Source organism: Diadema antillarum, unplaced genomic scaffold (genome assembly GCF_040938485.1).
Source record: "Diadema antillarum isolate AM-2024a unplaced genomic scaffold, OU_Dant_1.0 scf00000045, whole genome shotgun sequence".
Lineage (NCBI taxonomy): Eukaryota > Metazoa > Echinodermata > Echinoidea > Diadematoida > Diadematidae > Diadema > Diadema antillarum.
In genome coordinates this window covers 1,292,624-1,316,608 of record NW_027270934.1, presented here as the reverse complement: position 1 = coordinate 1,316,608, position 23,985 = coordinate 1,292,624, and the positions used below count along the sequence as shown (strand labels likewise).

The 23,985-nt window shown below is 38.0% G+C and overlaps 1 protein-coding gene across 3 annotated transcripts; it reads left to right on the top strand.

Moving 5' to 3' along the window:
- The first annotated feature begins 458 nt into the window (after window positions 1-458).
- On the top strand, window positions 459-23,245 carry LOC139714916 (uncharacterized). Of its 3 annotated transcripts, XM_071626565.1 has the most exons (6): window positions 459-489; window positions 3,992-4,196; window positions 13,998-15,480; window positions 16,090-16,425; window positions 17,637-17,690; window positions 19,731-23,245. In XM_071626565.1, exons 2-6 carry the CDS (start codon window positions 4,135-4,137, stop codon window positions 19,755-19,757), a joined length of 1,962 nt encoding a protein of 653 aa, XP_071482666.1. In that variant the 5' UTR covers window positions 459-489; window positions 3,992-4,134; the 3' UTR covers window positions 19,758-23,245. The 3 variants fall into 3 exon arrangements, with proteins under 3 accessions (XP_071482666.1, XP_071482673.1, XP_071482679.1); XM_071626572.1 differs by lacking the exon at window positions 17,637-17,690; XM_071626578.1 differs by lacking the exons at window positions 459-489; window positions 3,992-4,196 and adding an exon at window positions 11,593-12,765.
- Window positions 23,246-23,985: the final 740 nt, after the last annotated feature.

The window sequence follows — 23,985 nt, the reverse complement described above, 5'->3', positions numbered from 1 at the left end:
GCTTCTTGTATCATTGTGGAAAATGTGGTTTAGTGTTGTCTTTTTAATTAAATTTCTTTCTTTTTTCATTCAGTTGTGTGGGGCCGGATTTGTGTACCAATTATACTTCATTCTACCATCTTACTGGAGATGTTTGTTGAGATCTTCCAATTTGAATGTGCGGCCAACTTGATCGATGAAGACAGTTCTAAAAGTGACAGATAATACCGATCATGTACTAGTATGTTTCTTTTGAAAACAATTTCTTTCTCTCATTTTGAATACACATGCCACATGAACCAAAATCTACGGCACATTAAAAGTATTCCGTCTCTCCCATCTGATTCTCCGAGTCAGTTGAACTATCCGCGATTTAGTCGTAGATGGCGTGGTTAACGAAATCTGCATGGGGATGCAGCTAGCACTACTCGATGTATACAATATGCATCTTTAGCTTTGATTGCGTGCACAATATATAAGCAATGGCTGTAAGGTAGACAAGACAGTCACGTAAGTAATAATCAGGGTTTGTGTATGATCTTTACTTTTATACGTAACAGTTCACAACAAGGGATATTCGAAGAACGTGTATGTGTTCCGTGTTCTCCACTGTTGCATGATCTCGGAGATTGTGGATGAAGTCTAACGTGGTGTTTATTTGTCTTTTTAGCGGCTATTCCAAGCACCATCGAGGTTGTGTTCCTGTAGGCCTAACCTATATAGTGTACAGAAAAGTGCACGCGCAGTGCATATCGCGTGCGTGGCGTGGCATGCAGTTCGTGGAGCGATGACCCGATGTCTTGTCGCATTTGGAGATACATTGAATTCTGTTCTAGACTATAGACGACCGACTTGATCGAAATTACCAACCTCAAAACTTAACAAAACTGCTTAGATGTGATTCTTACCGTCCCTTAAACAATGGTAAAACTGTTACGGTGTCGCCGTGACACCTCTGTACGTGTAAATGTGTCAGTAGTAGACTAGAAGTTGTGGATTTGACCAAATATCTGGTCGTGGGGGGGGGGGGGGATTGTTCCGCGGAGGCTGCGTTTGGCTTCACGGATCTAACGTCGGAAAAACAATAATAAAAAAAAAAATAATAAAAGACTCCTCCGGACAGACGGATCTTTCTGTCTATGTGAGTGGATATGAGAATTTAGGTTTTTCTAGTAACGTTAGAGTGATTGGAATCGCAAGATCTAGATTCTAGTGCCAGTCAGTGCCAGTGCCAGTTGCAGTGCCAGCAACAAACGACAATAGCATAGTTGGCATATTACATGGAAAGTCGCGGATGGACCACGCTGTTTCTGTTTATACTGTCGAGTGTTGTAATGATAATAATAACAATACTAGGGAACATCCCCAGTATTCGGTCACTTAAGCTTTTTTGCAATATTTTTCAAACTAAAATAATACATACATACATCATATCTACAATAATGTATGTGAAATATATCAAATATCATTAATCTCAATTTTTATTTTGTTAAATATCACACAGAATTTCACAAAATCGCAAAATATATCACCTTGAAAATTCCCCAGTATACGGTCACCGGCTCCAGTATTCGGTCACGCGATATGCGCGTTCAAAGTCAATGCGTGTTCAAGGCAGCTGAAAAACACGCGCTACCTTGTTGGCGCAAAATTGCATTGGGGACGTTGCAGCGCCCGTTGGTGACCGAATACTGGGGACTCGGCACTTGCATTCAACCCTTGTGCATTGAGACACTGTATCGGCACGTACGGAAATTTTGTTTTTCTTTTGCGTTTTTGAGGATACCATCACACTCCAAGCTTGCGATAAGCAAAAAATCCCGCGAGAGAACAGCCTGTTTCTCGATTTTAGCGCTTTTTCGGTGACCCGTATTCTTAAGACTGGGCCTTTAAATATCCGCGCGCGCTTTTGGAAAGTAGCGCCGATTCTGCACTTTTGACGGTAAAATTTGGATTTTGGATGGATTTTTAGAGGGGGCTAAGGGAGTTTCCTGTTGTGAATGAGTGTGCATGTATGTGAATCAATGTGATTTGCATGTGTTGTGACAGTTGAACTTACTGGCTGGTGACTAGTAATAAGTGACCGAATACTGGTGCCCTTACCCTACTACTAATAATAATAACTAGAGAAGCACTGTGAGAGCGCAGACCTCTGCCAAGCAGCTAATTTTCAACAATGATCTTGTTCTTCCATAGAGATCAATTATTTCCACCCATGCGTATGCATGCTAAAAATCGCCTGAATTCCAAATATTATTAGAAGCCTTTCTGTTACACCTCTAGTGCGCACATAAAGACCTCGAAAAAAAAAAACAGCTTGAACTCCCAAGTTTATTCACCCTTCCAGCCCAAATATCAAAAATTCCTCATAAAATCCATAAAGAATCAAGGATCACTACCAAAATTTAATCATCAGTTCCTGTGTTGTGTGATTATCAACCTTTCCTGAAAGTTTCATCCAAATCTGTTCACATCTTTTTGAGTTATTTCACACATGGACAAACAAAACAACAGAAAGGAACACATAACCTCCCTTGGTGGAGGTAATAATAATAGTAATAATAATGATGATAATGATAAATGATGATAAATAAATATAATAATAATATTTATCAACACTATCAACAAGACTAGAGTAGGCCAAGCTGACCAGAATCCAGACACTACACTAGGGCCCTTCAAGATAAATTCGTTGAGTGAGAATGAGAAGGCTGGTTAGTTGCCACTAAACCCATATAGTGTTCGAGAGAATGTAACACCCTTCCTATTCTCAACCAACGAATTGTTCTTGAGGCTAGAACTGTAGTTCATACAAAATCATATTTACAATGTATACTACCCGGTAGATTGATTTAGATTCTATATTAAACTTCTTTTACCGCAATGTTGAATTTGTTAATTGCATCGTAGAATTTCAGAAAATCCAAAATATGTCGCTCTGATATGCAAGTAATACAACCGACCAGAATTTGACGACCCCATCCAGAATTTGGACAGGTGCTACTGCTATGCTGTATGAGTGTTCATTGATGCACGTTCAGGGCTGCTGAAAATGCTTGGCAACATACCTTGTTGGCACAAGGTTGCCTCGGGAACATTGCGGCACCCGTTTATGATCGAATTTCTGGCAAGTTGGCATGGCACTTGCATTCAACCCCTATACATAGATTTAGTCATTGCATGGGCACGTACGGAGGTTTTCAATGAGCAAAAAAAAAACAACAACAGCAACAACAAAATGGCATATATCTTGATTTTTGTCTCTTTTTCGGCGACCCTGGTTCTTAACACTGGACTGAAGCCCAGCATGCTTTGGAAAAATGTTGCCAATTTTGCATATTTGACAGCAAAATGGGGGATTTTTGGAGGTGACAAAGAGACATTCCTGTTGTGAATGACAATAATGTGTGAAATGATTTTGCATAAGTCATGTTAATCCATAATGTGTGTCTAAAGAAGCACAGTTGTCATATCTAATGCAGACATACTTTTAAAAAAAAAAGGATGAATATTTGCTTATGCCTTCTACTTTGCAGCATGTCAAAACTACCATCGTCAGAAACCTTTTCTCTATCTCAATATGTCTAAGTGGTTGTGGTGGGTTCAGTCTCAGCATAAGATTACATGTGATAAGTGATTTAGAAGAAAAATTGTACCACTAAGCAAAATGCCGAGACTGTCTATATTCCTCGTGTTGATATCAGATTAAAAGATGCTGATGAGATTGTTTGATTAAATTGTATCATTCTTCAGAGGTACTTAAATCAGTGTTAGTTTTAATGTAGTAACATAATATGTCATTTGCTGTTCTTGTGCTATAATGATAAATAGAAATCCTGATTCTGTTTTTTATGTCACCATTTTTTTCCTACTCCAGGAGTGGGGGGCATGATTTGCTGTTAATACAGAGATGTAATACAGTAAAAGAGCAACTTGTATAGTTTTATGAAGTCCATTATCATGATGTTGTAATTACTATTCAATATGTTTTATTCTTCTTCCTATACACTAGGTGAACGATACATTGGCAACAGTTTTGTAAGTATTGTTTGCTTTGGATATCACAGTTCAAAGCAAGAGAGAGAGATTGTGCTTTAGTAGGTCTGAACGACAAGAAACGACAACTGCTACTAGAACCAGACAGCCATTCCCATCATGCCTCTAGGAAGATATAGATCCAGGTCCCGCTCTCCACACAAGAAGAGCCGCCGCAGGAGGTAAGTTTATGCTATTTGTCTATACAAGAATAGTGAAGTATGGCTTGCATCCTAAGTCATGAGTAAATATTGCATTACATCAGTTCAAGAGCTGCCAATTATAAAGGCCTGTCTGACTTAGAAATCAGTTTTTATTATGGAAGTGCATTTAACACTTGAAGGACAAGTTCACCTTCATAGACATGTGGGGTGAGTGAATGCAGCAATATTTAATAGTAGAGCACATCATTGAGAGTTTGAGGAAAATTGGACAATCCGTTCAAAAGTTATGAATTTTTGAAGTTTCTGCTCACTCAAGGCTGGATGAGAAGACTACTATAGCCTGTGATGTCACACGAGTACAACGATATAAAGAAAGAATAAAGAAAATTCAACATATTTTCACTTTTCTCGCATAACAAAAGAACACTTGACTTCTCTCTTTCAGAAGGCAGGGGGAATAATATTACCCTTAACATATGTCAGTAACAAGTCGAAGAAATGTGCACTTTATTCAAAAAGTAATGTTTTGTGAAATTCTCTTTTTATTTTCTTTATATGGTTGTACGCATATGACATCATACACTGTAGTAGTCTTCTCATCCAGCAGTGACTACGCAAATACTTTAAAAATTCATAACTTTTGAACGGATTGTCCGATTTTCCCCAAACTTTCACTGATGTGTTCTACTAATATTGCTGCATTCATTCAATCCACATGTATAAAAGGTGGACTTGTCCTTTAAGTATTTTCCTGGCTGTTTTATGGAGCCTCCTTTGTGTTGATGTATGGATAGTGGCATCCCTTCACTTCAATTAATTTTCAGTGTTTTCAGTCGGCCCATTGTTTTCAGTCAGCCCAAAGCTTTCTTCATTGTGAAAGATTTAACTCCCTGCCTCTTGTTGGGCATATCCATTACAAATTGCTGAAGATGGGGAAAACTTTGAGGGTTTTACCCTGCCTATCTAAATATTTGTCAGTCTTGCAGCATGAGATTTGCATACAGGACTTGCCAACTAATCAGTCTAATTTATGCAATATGGGCATGAGGCGTTAATCATCGCTGAAATTAATGTAGGAGTGTGAAAAACTGTGTTATATTGTAGTTTGCTTGACAGTTAGAAAAAAGGCAATTATGTGAGATTGAGATCTCGGGGCATACGCCAAAACACTAACAGATATCAGATGGTCAAGGTCTAGAGTCTGTGGCCCACTATACATGGGTACACAGTGAAATATTATCAAAGATAGACAGGTTGGCAGATTCATGCATGGTTAGCAACCTGCAATTCATCTTAGAAGAATATAAACCACTGGTACAAATGTATTAAGGAGGTGGTGGCTATGTGGACTGGTTTTGTATTTAGTGGCACAGGATTTCAGTTTCTTGATATCATGCTCTTTAATGCAAATATGATGGGCCGTATGCATAAAAAGTAGCAGTTGCTTGTACTTGCCTTTTGCTTGAATTGGTATGCATAAAATTAAGCAATTGCTTGCGAGCAAAAGCTTTTGCCAGCAAGCAAAAGCGAATTTGCTTACTACCTGTGAGTAATTGCTAGAGATGAAACATTTGCTTACAAAGTATCCATAAAATGGACCCTTTGATTGTTCTTCTTAGCCAACGATTACATTTTTTAAAGACTCTGTTATATGAGCTTGAGCTTGTGCTTAACATTTTAAGCACCACGTTCTTCGTTTAAAAAAAGGTGAAAGATTAAGAAATTTCTCCTGAGATATATCGAAAAATCTCATTTCAACAAGGCGAATTGGCGATGTTTAGCACCCAAAATGTGATGCAAAGAATAGGATGTCTGACATCTGTGCACGTATGTTTGTACAATGTATGTGTGTGTGTGTGTATATATGTGTGTGTGTGTGTGTGTGTGCATGCATATATATTATGAGTGTCATTTTATAGTTCTACAGCTGCTGTGTCAGGAAACATTTCCGCCCACACATGTCCTTTCAAGTATATTATATCAAGCCCGCCCTGCGTGACATGGCGTGACATCCCGTACAACCTATGTTGAAACAGCAAGCAATTGCTTGGTCAGGGCAAGCAAATGGTTTGAGTACAAGCCAAAAATCATGCTTTAATAGATTTAAGCAATTGCTTGAGCTTGATCTTTTGCTTGACAAGCTTGTGCTTGTGCTTGAAGCAAGTGCTTGAAAGCTATTGCTACTCTTTATGCATATGGCCTACTGTTTATCACTAGAGTCAAGAGGGTTTGAAGTACAGTATCTTTGAGGAAAAATATTCTTGAATATTTTTTCTCAAAAGAATCAGAACCAAGCATGATTTGTTCTTTGTTCATTTGTTTTGTTTTGTTTTGTTTTTGCCTTTCAGCACATTATTAAAATTAGTAAACAGTGGTTTAAAATGAACTCTCAAAAGGTTCATGCTTTGCAGTTAGTGTAGTAATACAACTCATAAGTGATAAAATGGTATTTTCAAAAGTTTGAAAATTTAACATTCTTGTATGATGAGCATAATAATATCCAAATAGTGCAGATCTATGAGCATAAAAATACTGTATGAGCTCATTGAGCTGAAATCTTTGCAGTGGTCTGATTTTTTTTTTAATCGTCTTTGAATCATGTAAAGAATGCATAAAAATAAAATTGCTAAATATTGATTTTAAAAAACAAGAAAATCAATTCATGTCAGTGCTGGATAAGTGAAAAAGGTGAAAATAAAGTTTGAATCGAATTGAATTGAATCGAATCAAATCGATAGTGCGCAACTAGTAAGTACTGTACTGGCATGCTGCGTGGGCTGTAACGCAGCAATATCTGGAATATGACAGCACAAAACACTAGTTCACTACTTTAAGTGCAGAACACATTACTTTTTTTTTTAACGAGGAATCACCATGTAAAAAAAATATTCAGTAATAGCACTGTCGCTTGTTACTTATTCTTATTTTCATTTTGTGATCTATGTTGTGATTTCTAGACCCTCGCAACCACAAAATTAACAACGTGCAAAAATGTCTGATAACAGTTTGGCAATTTCCAAAAATATCTTAACATGAAAATTTCAGCTTGTACAGTAGTGCCTTCTTTCAAATATTTTACAAACTCACGATTATGACTTGCCGCTCTCAAACATTTTGCCATTTTGTTGTGTTTTGGGGGTTTAATTTTTGCAAAATTGTGTCACAAAAAAGTATGTTATGGCCCTTGAAAAGTACTCATGACAATATCAACTGTGGTCCTGTACACATAGAGAAGATATTTAAAGGTTACGTTGGTTGAGGTTTAAAAAAAAATGTATTTCCCACACCAGTTGCAAAATTGTTAAATCAAACGAATGATTTTGAACTGAAGCAGGCACATATACATGTACATGTAATAGGGACTTTTAGATTTAGGACGGTAGGGCATACAGGATGGAAAGTTACTGTAACCCACCGTCCCCTTTTGGCTCCATCCTGATAATTTGTTGACTGTTTCGATTTCTGAGGACGGGGACGTTTGTGTCCAGTGTACTGTATAAGTTGTCACGTGCATGCGTCCTATACCTAAAAATGCAGCAGCTACATTGTAGCTGCTCTGTCCTGCTTACTAAACAAATGCTATTTCCACCAGGAACCATCCTGAAAATCAACAGGATGAAGAGATATTTGATTTTGCACATGCGCAGATTGATTTTATTCTTCCTATCATCCTCTGCCTACCATCCTGAAATTAAAAGCTCTCTAGTATCAAAATGCCAAGAAACCACTTTGGAAATAATACAGAGCATACCTTTCTAAGAGGAATTCAAAGTTAATTAGATAAAAATCAAGTTTGGAATGGCTGAGACATCCAAAAATGAAGTAAAACAAAGCGATCCTAATGAAAGTTGGGTCCCACCTTCAATTAGGATTGCTCTGTTTTGGATATCTCAGCCATTTCAAAACCAATTTTCATCAAATAAATGCTGAATTCATCTTTGAATTACGTGCTCTTTCATATTTCATAAGAAGTTTCTCATTATCTTACAAAAAAACTGTTAGAAACCTGAAATTGTGTCTCAACCAAAACGATACAATCCCTATTAAGAGAAGTTTTGCACTTTGTGGATAATATCCTCTAAGTTATGCTTTTAAATGCTGAAATTGCTACAATAAGATAAATGCATGGAATGAGTGATATGGTCAACTATCATGAAGGTTCTGTTGTTCTCTTTTGACAGAGACAGGTCATCCAAGTAAGTAAGGCAACAGTACACACGGCCATTAAATATGTCAGCTCCCTGTGGCATGCATTTTGCTTACATTGGGCAGGAGATGAGTACATATACAAGCATAGTGAGGCAGTCCCGACAGTTTGTACTGCCAAAGAGATGAGAAGTGTAAAAAGGAATGCCAATCTATGCAGGCTGAAATGTGCACAACACCAGGCAGTGAGGACCAGATGAGGCTTGTAATCATGAAGCTGTATTCACAAAGTACAACAACTTGTATGAGGATGCCTCCCAAGATGTACCCAAAGAAGGGAAGAAGTTGATGCTCATGGCTTGGCCGAGGCATTGCACATCCAAAGATGCGAGGACAGGACACAAACAAGGGATGTTCTTGTTCATCATCCCGAGGCATCACACATCATAAGATGAGCCATGAGTGATAGAGGATGATGAGTCTGCAAGCTTGATGAGTCCTGAAACAGCAGAAAAGACAGGATGGAGCATTGATACCATCTGCTGTAATGTTATGATGACTTCATGCTTAGATCTGGTGCTACGTATACAGATGGAAGAGCCAGTAGATGGTACCAGGGTAGCACTTCAGTCAAAACAACATTAACTCTTCAGAAGCAAACTCAATCATCCATTATTTCCTGATAAGGAAAAGGATGGGCACAAATTGCATTGTACATCTATCATGGAATTGTGTATAAATTCTGTCACATTAAACAGGAATTTTTGTTTTATTTTGTTTGTAATGTGCTGATTTTTTTTTACTTCAATGGCCTATTGTGCCTGGTTCTTGAAACACATCATGGGGGAAAATTTTCAATCACAATTTCCAATATTTTATTTCTGGGGCAAGCACTGGGAAGCAGGTTTAACTAAAGGCAGCATGGTATCACCATATTATCACAAATTTTGTCTATGGAACAAAGGAATGGAAGGAACATGTAAACATTATTGTTTGCTCTCTGGATCTGACAATGAATTATGGATATCCCTTGCTTTAAATTGAAATGCAAGAAACCACCCCACCCCCCCCCCCCCCCAAAAAAAAAAAAAAAAAAAATGAAGAAGAAGAAGAAGGAAGATGAAGAAGAAGAAGCCCCCTGAGGGAATAGACCTTTCAAAAACAAACATTGACAAACCAGCCACATCTTTTAAAAAGGAGACATTGCACTGGTGAATTAATGACTGGCTACAGATGTGGGATGACTGTCATTGATTTGCAGAAATAGTGTACAAAGATGAGCTTCAAGGAAAACAAATGAATTTGAGCAAAACTGATGAGCTTCAATGACAAGGAGAAGCATGCTTACAACTGTATTGTCGATGGACCCCTGTCACTGATACCCATGGAGTTGTGTAATGTCAGGAACTGATCAGACGTAACCAAGGAAATGTATGACTATGATGTAAAGCACTAAGGACCTACGACCATGATGTAACTAAGCCCAACGTGCCCATGCTGCCCTCAGAAGTGATGGTTAACAACTCGGAGATATTGTTGTATGGTGACTCCAAGGGCAGGGGAGATAAGTTGAACTTGTGCTGCCTTATAAAAAGAAAGAGAGAAAAAAGAATGACTTATCTTCTCAGTCAAAATCTGTGGAACATTGTAGATGTTCCAGCAATGTTCAAGTCATTGGTGATCAAAATGGTTTTAAGAGAAGGAAACAGGATCGTCATAGTGCATCTATGTGGGCAGGAATATCTTTATCCAGTGTTACACTTGTGGTATGTACCTCTTTCAAACCTGGGTACAGTACATAATTTATCTCAGTGATGAAGACGTGGGGTACAGACATCATATCTTTACAAGGTGTTTTCAAAATTGGCAAAATACTGGACAAGGCTATAATGGGAGATTGAAGCTTTGAGCTTATGGCGAGGGACCCACACGGCAATCACAGTTACTCCATGCAGATGAGCTATAGCCTGTACCGGCATGCCAAGATTGAAGAACCAAGTGGTTGTACCTGTCACAGTGTCAGCATATGAAAAACCACCTTGCTTCCAAAAGGGAATTGACACCTGACAGAAGCAGGCTGATGCCAGACATACACACCTTTGAGCAGAGGATGGCGGACTGGAGATGTTGCACATTGAGTTTCTGTTCTAGCTGTGCATGGATGGAGATGAAATAAAGCAGCATGTTGGGCATCTGAAGTTAACAGTTAATCCACTGGCAGAAATGTCAATCAATGTTATTACAGTGTGGAAATCAAATCTGAATGCCAGACCTGTATCTGCGGAATGTCACATTGGTGCCTCATAGTATTCTGTCAGTGATCAACATTCACATCATATCCTGATGGCATGTAACAGATTTGTACCAAAGAGGGATTCTTGAAGAGTTGTGAGATCATTTGGCCTTTACTCATTCCAATAGGAAGGTCCATTCAGCATCACATCATACTGTATGCAACTGCTGAATGTAACCAAGATTGAAAGACCACTTGTACCAGCATCGTGGAACTGAATACATGCATATTTTTTGTTTTGCTTTGGATGTCACCTTCTGCAGGCATTATTATTTCAAGCTGTTTGCTGGAGCAGGTTGTAAAATGGTGACAGAGACAGTAATTTGAAGACTTTAATACAGAATAGGACTTGAGTATTTTTGAGACAAGCCATTAAAAAAAAAAAAAAAAATTGTCAGTATGCCATATGCCTTAATAAAAACTTGGTTCTTGGGATGCTATGGTTTAAAGTGCCCACTGTATACATGTGTCTTCTACAATGAAATGTTAATAAAAAGGATTATCAGGTAATGGAGAGTGCAAAGGAACTACAGTTGTAGTGCCAAGCTGTATTTATAATTAATGCACATCCCTTCATTGTACCTGGGTATGCCAAAATTGTTGATATCATCGTGAGAGCACTATCATGACAGTGAACAAATTAGCAGTTCCTAGTACCTCCCTGAATTTCCAACTTTAAAAAATGGTGTTTATTTAGTTTTCAAAAAGAAGGTCTTTCAGTGCTGTTGTTTCAGCAGAATTCAGTGCCAGTAGATAGCAATTTTTAATCATCACTTGTGTATTTTTATGCTTTTAGTTTTACCTTCTGGAATTATTTCCTTACCTGCACTACTGATGTACAAATACTGTTCTGGTGGATGGTATAGGCATTGACTAATAATCATTGATTTTTTTTATTTTTTATTAATTTATTTTATTTTATTGTTATTATTATTATTATTATTTTTTTTTTTTTTTTTTTTTGGGGGGGGGGAAACAACTATAACAAACAAAAAGACACACTCCTAAGGGCAGATTCTTAAGTGTGTCTTCTTTAGAGAAATGAGACTTTTCTTTCCTGCCAGTCCAATGCCCCTCAGAGGAACAACTGATGGCCACAGATGGAATGATGATAATGTTCTTGGCCTTCAAAATGCTGCTCATCTTGATTTGGCAAGAAAGGAAAGCCATGTGACATACTTGCGATGCCAAGGACTACTACGCTGTTGAGACATCACAGGTGCCAGACGATCAAGTCCTCATGGGAATAACCATGGTGAGGACGAGTCAGAAAGCCAATGCACTTACCAAAGCAACCTGTCACAGTTTCATGTATGTGTCTCGAGAGTGGAAGTCTCCAAGTTCAAGGAAGATCCAGAACAGACATGGACCACCCAAAGCAATCATACACTTCTTGTTGCAGTCCTCAACCTCACAAATACACGTATCAGACTTGAAATTGATGACTGTGTAAGAGAGGAAGATACATTCTCACTTCTGTCTAGACCTTCATCCATCTCTGTTGGGGTTTTCATCATACTAAATGACAGGCATTGTATAACTGAAAAGGAAACATGGGAACGTAACCTACCATGGAAGATATAATGTGTCATATCAGGAACTAGAACTGTACACAATCCTTTCAACAAGTAAGTTACAGTAGCCTGATTGTGCTGGTTGGATGCATTGAATTAAACCATAAGATGTCATATTCTGCCACATCATTCAGTATGACCGCATTGAAAGTTATCAAAATACTGAATTGGCTAATGATGAGCCAATGCAGAATATCCACACCAGACATTTCAAAGGCATTCAGAAGAACCATCCACAGGAGTTGGAGCATGATCGTAATATCCCATAATGCCAGAGGAAGGTACAGATGACGATAAAGGAGCTGTACGTTCTTGATGGACCAAAGATGCCCAAGAGGACACCGTATAGTACCAAACGGTACAAATGGGAAGAAAATCAGCTGAGGGAATAAGATTTCTGGAGTGATTACATCAAGGAATGAGTTCCTGCAGATGTGAATTATGTGGATGTACCAAATTGTAGATGGAAAGACCAGATGGAGAGTTCATATTCTCTAGGATTGGGATGGTAATGGCAATTATTCATCAAATATGCCTTTTATGCCTCAAGTTTTTGCAATATCAGCATTATATGGTGAGTATTCATATTTGAGAATTTTTCCTTTAGCTGATGTGTTTACACGTGCATGCTTGTGTGCAGAGCCAGTTCCATGTTGTAGTGTGTTTTATTTAAGAACATTTTTTGCTAAAGAATGGATTTTGATATGAAGCATGCAATGTTAACCTTCATGTTCATCTTAAACATGAGTAAAATTCATACCATCTTTTCTCATGTATTATAACTTTGTAGTGATTGCTGTATCTTTGTCATTCGACTCTGGCTTTCTAGCCAATTTTCTCATGCAGTTTGATGCAAAGTTTATCATGTCAATCAAATGAACTGAATATAATGAACAAGTCTAGCTGCTATTTAAATTCAACGATAGCAGTGTCAAGTACATAGACCGAATAAATGTGTACAAGTTTGCAACATTATATATTTTGTGGGGGTTGTTTTCTCAAAGAAATGATTGCTCTTCATGAAAGGAATCTCGATCAACATGATCTCATACTTTGTTTACACTGACAGGTTTTTATTGTTTAGTTTCCTTACGTTGTTGTGTTGCCCAACAATTAGATTTTCATTTGTTTTTTTCAGTAGATTTACTATTAAACAAATGATGTGACTTGTCCTGACTCACCAGAAGTGTAACTCTCTCTACCCAGATAGAATGGTGTGGTTTGACAGCAAACTCTCTTTTGTACAGTATGGTCATCTGCTTTGTACTCACATATTGTTGAGTGGAGTGTGATAATGTGTTAAAGTCTGTTGTGCAATATTATACAGACTTGTATGAGATTGCTAATATCCATCTTTTTTTTTCAAGAATTTTCAAAGTCTTACAAGTTATTGAATTTTCATACAATGTACATTGCATGTATTAGGCCACTTAAACATCCTTTATACTTGTACACTGTTCTCTGATACTAATAAGAGTATTCACATCTAATCTTATGCTGTGTGTGTAATTAAATGTGCCAGAGATATTTTCATGAAATTCCAAGTAACTTAAGAATATTAAAGATGATGTTTTATAAGTATACTGTTCCAAATGTCAGACCGTGAAAATATGATATTTCAATACTGGATGCCGTAAAGAGTCAAGACTGTCTTGTTTTAATGCACGTCATGAAGTAATTGTGATAATGAAGTGTGTATGATTGTAGTATTGTCCTGTGCAATCCAATCACTGTTTGCATGTTGAATTTATTGAAGTATGACTACTTTTAAAACATGGCTATTTTCCAAAATTTTTGTCGATACAGATCTTCTGGATCAAATTATTCCCGCTCATATTCGCGGTCCCGCTCTCGCTCACGATCACGATCGATGTCAGGTGACAAACATTATCGTCACAAGGAGCGGTCGTCCAGGAGAAGCCCACCCGTAATGTCCATCCCATACCGCTCTTCAAAGCAGTCCTCTTCCCACGACAGAAGAAGGAGCTTTGAAAGCAGGTCGAGACGAAGGTCACGTTCCCATTCTCGGTCCGCATCTTCCTCGCCCCGATCACATCGATCCCATGTCAAAAAGGAATCATCAAATTATGCTCTGGATTCAAACAAAGTCCTAGGAGGAAACTTCAGCGACATTCCAGGGCTGGACTTCATTGGGCGGACCAGTGACAGAATCAAGAAGGAATCGTTTTCCCCCCAACAAGATCACAAGTCCCAACAAGACCTGGATATGAGACTGCGGGAGCTAGAAGCCCAAAGCTCCAGTGGCTCTAGATCCAGGGGATTAGACGATCAGTCAAAGAGTTCTCAGAGAGAGTACTTTGGGTCAACGAGCCTGACTGAACAGGGGTACCAGCAGCAAAGCAAAGGCTCTCAGCAGAAATATGAATCTAAGTCCTATTCAAAAGAGAGAGCAATGTCGCCACAAAAGGGGAGATATAGAGAGCAACGGAAGGACTTTGGCATCAGAGTGGAAGTCAAGAGGAAACCTTCCCCTAAACGCAGAAAGTTTGATGCAAGTTTGGTCATCATACCACGTCGCAAAGATGAAGGGCTGCGTCCAATATTTGACCGTCCAGAGATCATTGCCCGCTCTTTGGAGGATGATCCAGAGCTCTATCCTGAGAAGTATGAGCGCTTTGCTTGCTGGAGAAAATCACCAGAAGGAGACAGGAGGAAGCGCAAAGATGGCAGAAGTTTGAGCAAGGAGAGAGATGAGCGGCCACGAAAGCACAGGACCAGCCACACAAAGGAGAAAGTTCGATCCCATAGTCCAGAGCACCTTCTTCCCAGAGAAACAACAGTGGTCATGAAGCCTTTCACTGTATTTGAGAAGTATGAACAGTTACTCCGCAACAGATCGTCTTCTTTACAGGAAGACAATCAGTTTCTCATGCAGCGATCTCAAGACTTCAACCAGCACTCACACCATCCTGCCACCTCCACATCAAGCTCATTCAGCATGGACTTGGGCCTCGACAGCATGCTGAGCATCAACAGCGACCTGCGACACGACCTCGAGGTCCGTCGGCAGCTACTGGCCCTTGAGGAAGAGAAGCAGATGCAGTCCTCTCAGTTCACAGTGAATCCTTTGGACAGGCTGCCCTCCTCCGGATTTTCTATGGATCGAAGAGAAGTGTCATCAGACAGGAGGCCAGTGCGGGAGAGGCTTGGTGGTGTGGATAGTGGTGGAATTACCGTTGACGATCCTAAGCCAGATTTTCGGAAGGAAGTGGAAGAGTTGCAGAGACTGGATCCCTCAGCGGAACCTGTCCGAGGATCATTTTATGAGGTATTTGGCATTGCTCTTGAGTCCTCCAAATATGTTCTCTTTGTATGTGGGGTTTAACTATGGAAATCCACAAACTTGTGCATGCACACACACAAATTATGAAAATTCAATCATGGTACAAAAAGCCATCCAATATCCAGATGTGATGTGTGTTGTTGACTAAGTTAAGGTGACATGTTCCTTTCTGAAGCAATTTTTTTGTGATAAAACTGTAAATCATCCATGCATCTACCGTTATGCAAAATTGTAGTTTTGGCTTCCGTGCATTATAGGCTTTGTATGTACTTATTCTGGTGTTGTCCCAGAAGTGTACATACAAGTACTTTTCAGTGTGTGCTTTTTCCTTTATATGGTCTGGTAGCTGAAAGAGAATTATGGGGTTTCATTAAAGCATTCTTGAAGTCACTATGTTATTGAATTAAATGATTAAGAGCTGGTTTATGATGAAGTAAAGTCATGATCAAAGCAAGAATTTTATGTTTATTACCTGGTGCTAAAATAAGTGTTGACCAGTAAAACAAACTTTTGCTCTCTATAGTACTTACAAGTGTAGTGGCAATGCCATTACATTGTATCGAAGTTTTACTTTCTCTGAATACTGTTCACCAGCATGACGATCGGGGGAAACGCTCCCCATCAATGGAGAAACTGCACCGACCAGTGACGAGAGGGCGCTTCATCCATCGCACACCCTATCGAGGCATGAGAGGACGCGGTTTCTATCGCGGCTCCTTCCCATACCGTGGCAGGGGCTTCTCTCGTGGCTTCAGGGGGTCGGGCTATGTACCACGTGGCTTCACCAGGGGTAACAGGGGTACCTACCGACCATACGGCTCAACGTTCAGCTCAACATGGAAGCATGATAAATTTGACGACAAGGAAAAGGACAAGAGCAGTAAGAAAGACAAGAAAGACAAGGAAAAGAAGTCAAAATCTTCAGAAAAGGTAAATACAGAATGAATGTATAATATCAATAAATCATATCTTCAGTCATTCTTTAATTTCTTTCATTCTGTCTTTTTTTGAAGGGGAATGAAACCCAAATACATGGATTGAGTGAATGCAGCAATATTACAATTAGTAGATAAAGTCAGCAAAGTTGAAGAAATATTAGACAATGTTAAAAGTCATAAATTTTTACAGTTTTAGTGCAGCTATTGCTGTATGGGAAGACTGCAAAAACTGTTTGTGAGTATAGAAAACATTGTAAAGAAAATGTAAAGAGATTTCCACAAAATTTCATTTTTATGAAGAGTACACACTCCTTCGACTTGTTACTGGCATGCCTTATGGGCGTGTTTTCCACTTCTTTCATTATGCTAGGGGAGTAAGAATGTGTTCTTTATATCATCGTCTCACAGCCAAGATGTCATCAAACAATGGCAGCACCAAAACTTTTAATAGAAATTCATTAACTTTTTAAAGGGATTGTTCAGTTTTCTTCAAAGTTCACTGATTTGTTCTATGAATATTGCTGCATTCCTCCAGTTCACAGTCATGTACATGTATTTGGGTTTCATTCTCCTCTGAAGAGGTTGCAATCCATTGCTGTGTATATACATGCGTCTTTATGTGTGCTTCTGTTTGGGCATTTGATTCCATATGGGATTGTGTGATTCAGTGTGTTAACCTTTTTTGAGACCAGCTGTGCATTATTCATCTACGCTCTTAGGTGCAAAGTTTGGTGCAATGGACATGTTGCAAAATCCTCTAGAGCTTGTATGTTGAATGGTCTGAATTGAACAGTAACAAAATGCATGATAAATCAGAAAATGAGTATAATTACACTGTGCACCTCTGTTCAGATTGAGCAAAACTGATGCACTCATTGTTGGTGGTTGAATTCTTGACTCCTTTGAACAGTCAACAGAAAATGCCAGATATACCCAAAATGTGGATGCTATGAAATCTGGACTTAGAGAATTCTCTTGACTGACAGAGGTTTTCCAGATACATCAAACTTTGTGGTTGATGGCAAGCATAGTATGGAGAAGCATGCATGAATGTTGCCTTCATAGATTTTCTTTTTTGGCTGAATTTGCTGTATTTGGTCTAAATATCAGAGACTGTCACTGTCATTACAAGGCATTCTCTTTGGACAAAACTTTTTTTCTTTATATTTTTCTTTTTCTTCTCATCCCTGTTTGTCAATGTAGAAAAAGGCCAAAAAATCATCAAAGTCGAGTCCAGAGAGATCTAAATCTAAGTCTGTGAGTACATGATTGACAAACTACCAATTGGATTAATAAACTGGTCATCATGGAAGTGGGACAATTTCTTGTGTGTGTATGAATGCGTGTGATCGATTCCTTGTGTGAGCAATTTGTGTGTCGGGACTGATACATGTACACAAAATACTTTCTTAAATAACCTTTCTGCGTAGTTGTCAGATAACATACATATAGTATGTAGGATATGTGTGAGAGTATAACAGTACTTTTAACATTGCAAGGCTCCTATGCTGACCCATCCAATATCTCATCTAGTGTACAATGTGGTTCAGTCACCCTTACTTTATAATCACCAAGTAGACACTAATGATATTATAAAGCTTCCTTTTTGTCCGGCTTTGTACATGTATCTACAGGTAAGACTCTGCATTATACATGTAGATATATTGTATCATGTTGTTATTTGGTGGAAGTCATAGCTTATTCACAATTAAAGGTGCATGGTCCCCGTGTTTAAGTCAAATGCGTATGCGGGCGCTCGGCGCAAGTTTCCTATAGAGACATATGCTATAGACTCCTCTTTGGCGCTTACGCTGTGGCCCACTTCCCCGAGTCCGAAGAAGTCTGATCCACTGTAGTCAGTGGTCCGATCACAGTTCGGCTCATGATTCGGCTCAGGGGAATGACAGCTTTAGCAAATTTCTTTTGTGATGTCATAATAAGAAGCACATGTGCATGCACCCTGGCATTACTACAGACTGCATGATGCGCAGAGAAGAGAACGAAGGCAACGTTACTTAGCAACACCTACGCGCATTACTCTTGATGACAGCTCAACTTCGGCTATCTTCGTATCAATGCTGACGGTGATCGGCAGTATCATCAACAGCGCCCTCTACACTACCAGGACTATGCACCTTTAAGGCTCTGCATATAGATAAATTGTATCATGTTATTATTTGGTGGAAGTCATACTTATTCACGGCCTTCATGAAATGCAGGTCTGCAGAATATCAGTAGCATACTGCATTATATACCGTTTATTTAGCAAGTTCAATTTTTCTTGAATTGGAACTTCTTGACAATATTGTAAATGGTTTGTAATCATAGAGTATTATCTCACACCTTGTTCATGTACGTACTGTGTACTGCATACCAGTACATGTAAGTATGCATGTCACATTCATGTATTCAGGAATAGTACTCAACTCGCAAAATTTGAGAGAATAAAAACCCTGTAAAATATATGGTACAAATATTCTTTGTAGTTGGGCTATTTGGGATTCTAGTGTAATTCAGACTGCAGGCTGAGAAACTGTACTCCGAAGTATTGAATGCTATTAATAGAGCTTTATATTCACCTCTACTTTGAGAAGCACAAATGGTAAATTCTGCTAGTTTCAATACATATTATTTTGCCTTGGTACATGTACATGTACAGCATACAGTCAACCTCACCTAAGTCAAATCTAAAGGGACCACAGGAAATCCGTAGAACTGTGTGAATTTTGACGTTACTTAATAAAATTATGTAAATTTGACTTACATAATAGAACCAATGCATGTTTCATCCGTGTAGATCTTTTTGTGAACTTAGTCCAATTTTCAATGTAAAATTGCAAGGGAAACTGTATGCTTTACACAAATTTTTCATATCGGTGCTAGAGTACACGTTGTATGTGTACATTATGTAGTAGATTGATTTGATTTCATTTCACATTAGCAACATCTTTGTGTGCAACTAAAATGTGCAACTTCATTCAAAATGAGAAATTTAAGCTAATGTTTTCTTTTTCTATTTCTCTCTATTCACTACATCAAAAATCTCTTTCCTGTCCCATGCTGTGATGCTCTTTGCTTTTGTGTTTTTTGTTTTGCTCATTGCTTGTGATGGTCTGTGTATTTCATGCATCCATTTTCTGTCTTCCGTATACCTGTGTACTTTGTGCGTTTCTCATGCCTCATATTTGCGCAACTCCTTCATAATCCTATCCACTGACTCTGCCTGTTTTTCATTCATACACCTCATTGTTTTCGTCTCCCTCCCCTGGTCTCTTATCTAATTCTTATCGACTACAGAAACGGGAGTCCAAGCAGAAGATATAGACTGAATCGGTTCCGGGCACCTGCACGTCACGTCCTGATGTTTCGCTCCTGTCAAGGTCTGGTTGCACTTATGTGCATCCATGAGTGAAGGGATGGTATAGTTTTGGTTGAGATGGAGCTTAAGGTTTTCAACATTTTTTGAGGGATGGTAATTTTTTGAGATAATGAGAAACCTTTTACGAAGTATGTAAGAGAATATAAGTCTAAGAGGAATTTACAGTTCATTTGATGAAAATTGGTTTTGAAATGGCCGAGATATCCAAAACAAAGCAGTCATAATAAAAGTTGGGACCCACCTTTTATACTAACGCTTTGTTTTATTTTGTTTTTGAATATCTCAGCCATTCCAAAGCCGATTCTTATCAAATAAACTTTAAATTTCTCTCAGAATTGTATGCTCTTCAAATTTTATAGAGTGGTGTCTAAGTATCTCCCAAAAAGTTAAAAGCTTAATCCTCTGACTCATCAAATACTATACCATCCCTTTAACATTTTTTTAATCTGCATACAAGTAGATGCGTTGTATATAACTCTTGTTCATCTATTTTTGCTGTACATTATAAATTGACAGTATTGTTCGCTTCCTTAGTTATATACAGTTTAATTTGTTACCATAAAACCAGAAATTTTTGCGTGCATGAAATATCACGAAAGTAAAATGCACACAAAAGTGTTCATCTACCCAATGCATTGACTGCCAGTGGCGATTTGCGAACATTTTAATTGCAGCAAATTTTTCTAGTTTTGCAGCACTTTATGCAAAAGAGCCCTGCATTGCTGTAAAAACTTTTTATTTGTACTTTTAAAGCTGTAATGACAAAACAGAATGATTTAGAGAGTGCATCATACATATTTTGTTTTTTTTAAAGACAGTGGTTGAAGCACAATTGTTACATTACTTACAATTGTTAAAAAAGTTAAAAGTTATGAAGAACTCAAAAAGGGGCAGAAGCAACACTGCTAGTGTGAGTCCCACATTGCAGTGCAAGGAACATTGTGTACTTGTGTATAGTACCAGATCTGTTGAAATCAAGTAATGAAAGTGATTTGACCATCATTTCTACAAGGTGTAACAGATTTTGTCTTGTTTCATAGCATGTGTAATCAGTCACTCATAATGCACCTCATGGAAAAGAAATAGATTTAGAAAAGGTTTCATGCCACTTGAAAGTGAGAATACACAGAGCAGATCAAGAAAATCTCATTGCTCGAGATTATACCTGATCCTGCTATGCTACCTGAACAAAACTAACCATGCACTGTAAGCTTACCGGGTGATAAGATGGACTCTTATTACAAAGGACAGCAATTAAAACAAATTCTAGTTTATTAGTATGGAAGCATATGTGTTCATACTTTTCCAAATGTTCAGTTTTTTTTGTCTTTACAGGTAATCGTTTTGCAAACCCTAATATAATCAAGTTTGTTCTACAAAGTAATTTAACTGGTCCAATGGAATTTGTTATAATGACAGTCCCCTGTAGATGGTTGTAACTGATTTAGTGTATAACAATTGCAACTCGATGTCCTCTGTTTTTTGCCATCAGTGAGTTTAAACACTAGTTATTCATATGGCAATGGTTGTGTTTTGATCATTCATTTTCAGAGAATTCATTATGAAGCTCAGGATGAGAATTCCACTCAACCTATTAAAGAGTACCAATACCCTGGAAATCAAATTTGTGAACAGCTGGAATATAAAAAACACCAACCATAATTCAACTGTGATAGCCCTTGAAAATATGCATATTTCAATAATTTAAATCAGGTCATATCTCTATAACAATTTGGTACTTGTGCATTGCACATTTAAGCTCTGCTCCATAAGTACCAGGTACTGATGTGTGCACATTCTAGCTATACGTGAATGTTTTTACGAATATCGAGATTCCATGTCGATCGGTTGAGAGGTAACGATCGAAGTACATGCGCACATTATATCACTATCATTCAATACATACAATGTATTTGGAATAAAATATCAATTGCACAATCGTTTGATTTATAGGATCTGGTTTTGAACGCTATTTCAAGTCGTTTTTGTTTTTGTAGACTCTTTAAAATTTACATTTAAACCCCAATAAATAAAACTCAGAATGACAAAAAAATCTAATTATATTTTGCAGAGGGCATGTCTCAGGTATATTTTGCAAATATAGCAAGCATAATACTAGGCCTACACATACATTTTAAATGTTGAAGCTGCTGCTCGCTGTTTCTCAAATTGAAATAATCCATCGAAGGAAGAGCTCATCCTTCTTTTCTTTTGACCTTGTTTTTCCCAAAGCTTTACCCAACAGGCTTTATTATTATAATGCTATGACTGATTGATATTCATCACAGCCTCCTTGTTGTATATATTCACAAAGTCTGTGCCCAAAATAGAATGGCTAGGGATGATGATGATTAATGCAAACACATCTTGCACAAGAGAGATTGCAAAAGCAGATAAGCTGTGTGACCATTGTGCCAAATAATTTACGACATGTATTGGCTGCAAGTCAATATGATAGAGTACAGGTACACCATACATGATTAACAGTGGGTTTCAGTGGATATTAGTCTTTCCATTGTACATGTATACAATTGTAGTACGTGTATTCTATCATGGAACCCTGATGTGTGTACATACATGTATACTTTTCTGGTGTACCACTGTAAAGAGAAACTCCAAATGTGAGAAATGTAACGTATGAAGACTTGTCATTACAGTATCATCTGCATCACTCCCTATTTTTATTCCTTTTAATATTTACTTTTATTTTGCGTTGTTTATATTATTTGTGTCAGGAGAACCTGCCAATATGGACATGGCAGCTAGTGAGACCTGTCATAATACATGTATTTCCATATGATGTATGCACATTTGTGTAAATAAGATCAGTACTTGCATGTTTGTTTTTGTTTATTTTGAGAATTTAGTAATGCAGTGTAGGACATAGGTTGTGCATGTACTACTCAATAAACTGAGCTATTTTATCTTCCCAGGTGACTAGCAGTCGTCAGCAAAAGCTATCAAGCAGTCACATTGTGCCATACGCTTGAATGAATAGAGTGGGTTTCTAGTTGCAGAAATCATTAGGCGTTTTCACATCAGCCCGATAAAAATCCAAGCTCGAGAAATTTTTCGCGATTGCGAGTTAGCGCGCTATCTCATTTCTTATTCACATCAGCCCGAAGAGAATCAGCCCAAATTTTTGTCGAGCTAATTCGACTGCTGAGTATGTGCAAACAGCATAAGTAATGTGTGTGCCCTCAAAAATTCCTCATGATTTGTGTGCAGTTTGCCTCGATCGATCGGGTCACACACGCTAGGCATAATGGGATGCATCGCGCTAATTTCTCGAGTCGTTATAGCGCACTACTATCCCCGCTATTTCAGAAATTTCCAGAGTTGGACTCGAGAAATTTTCTCGATCAGAGCAATACAATTAGCGCGTTAATTTGTGTTCACATTATCAAATAGCGCGCTATTTCGAAACATCGGGCTGATGTGAAAACGCCTATTGATACAGTAAGCAGTTTCATCGCTTCATATAAACCCTCAGGGTGAATACTTTGCATGTTTCATAGTGGTGGTGCAGCCTCTTTTTTCTGTAGTTATACAGTTTTTATCACACAGAGAAATGGCTTTGATTTCTGTAATTAAGCACTGTTAGTTTTAAAAAATAACATTGGTTTAAAAATCTACATTGTACTTAATGTTTGTATCCTCCTTTATGTCACTCAGACAAAAGTATTAATTATGTTGCTGTCATGTTTGTTGTGTACTCAGTTTTGTTACAATCTTGTATTTAGTATCATTTGATATGTCAGACCTTCTGGTCAACAGTTAAAATAGAATTAACAGCTTTTCCTAATATAGCACCAACTCACTCTTTTTTTTGCTCTGCAGATATTTTAATGGAACCAGTGAAGACAATTTTCAAACTTTTTTGATGGGGGATAGGACAGATTTTTTTTTTTCTACCATATGTTACATCAAGCTCTTTGTCACTCTAGACATAAACTACTGGGAAGGGTGCCATCTTTACATGATTGCAGTAAGGTTGAGTTAAACCAAACTTGAGAGGAATCACCTTGACAAAGGCATATATATATATATATATATATATATATATACATACTGTACATTTGGGATGGTGTAAAGTTCATTGTGATATTTAGCTACTGTCTAGTGATGACTGAAAAGGGCATATTGACACATACATTGTGTACTTGGGCGACT

What these genes read in the sequence shown, in the direction of transcription:
- LOC139714916 (XM_071626565.1), top strand. Translation starts at nt 4,135, where the DNA reads ATGCCTCTAGGAAGATATAGATCCAGGTCCCGCTCTCCACACAAGAAG. An exon ending in AAGAAGAGCCGCCGCAGGAG is followed by an intron (nt 4,197 to 13,997) that starts GTAAGTTTATGC and finishes TTGTCGATACAG; the next exon opens with ATCTTCTGGATCAAATTATT. An exon ending in AGTCAAAATCTTCAGAAAAG is followed by an intron (nt 16,426 to 17,636) that starts GTAAATACAGAA and finishes TTGTCAATGTAG; the next exon opens with AAAAAGGCCAAAAAATCATC.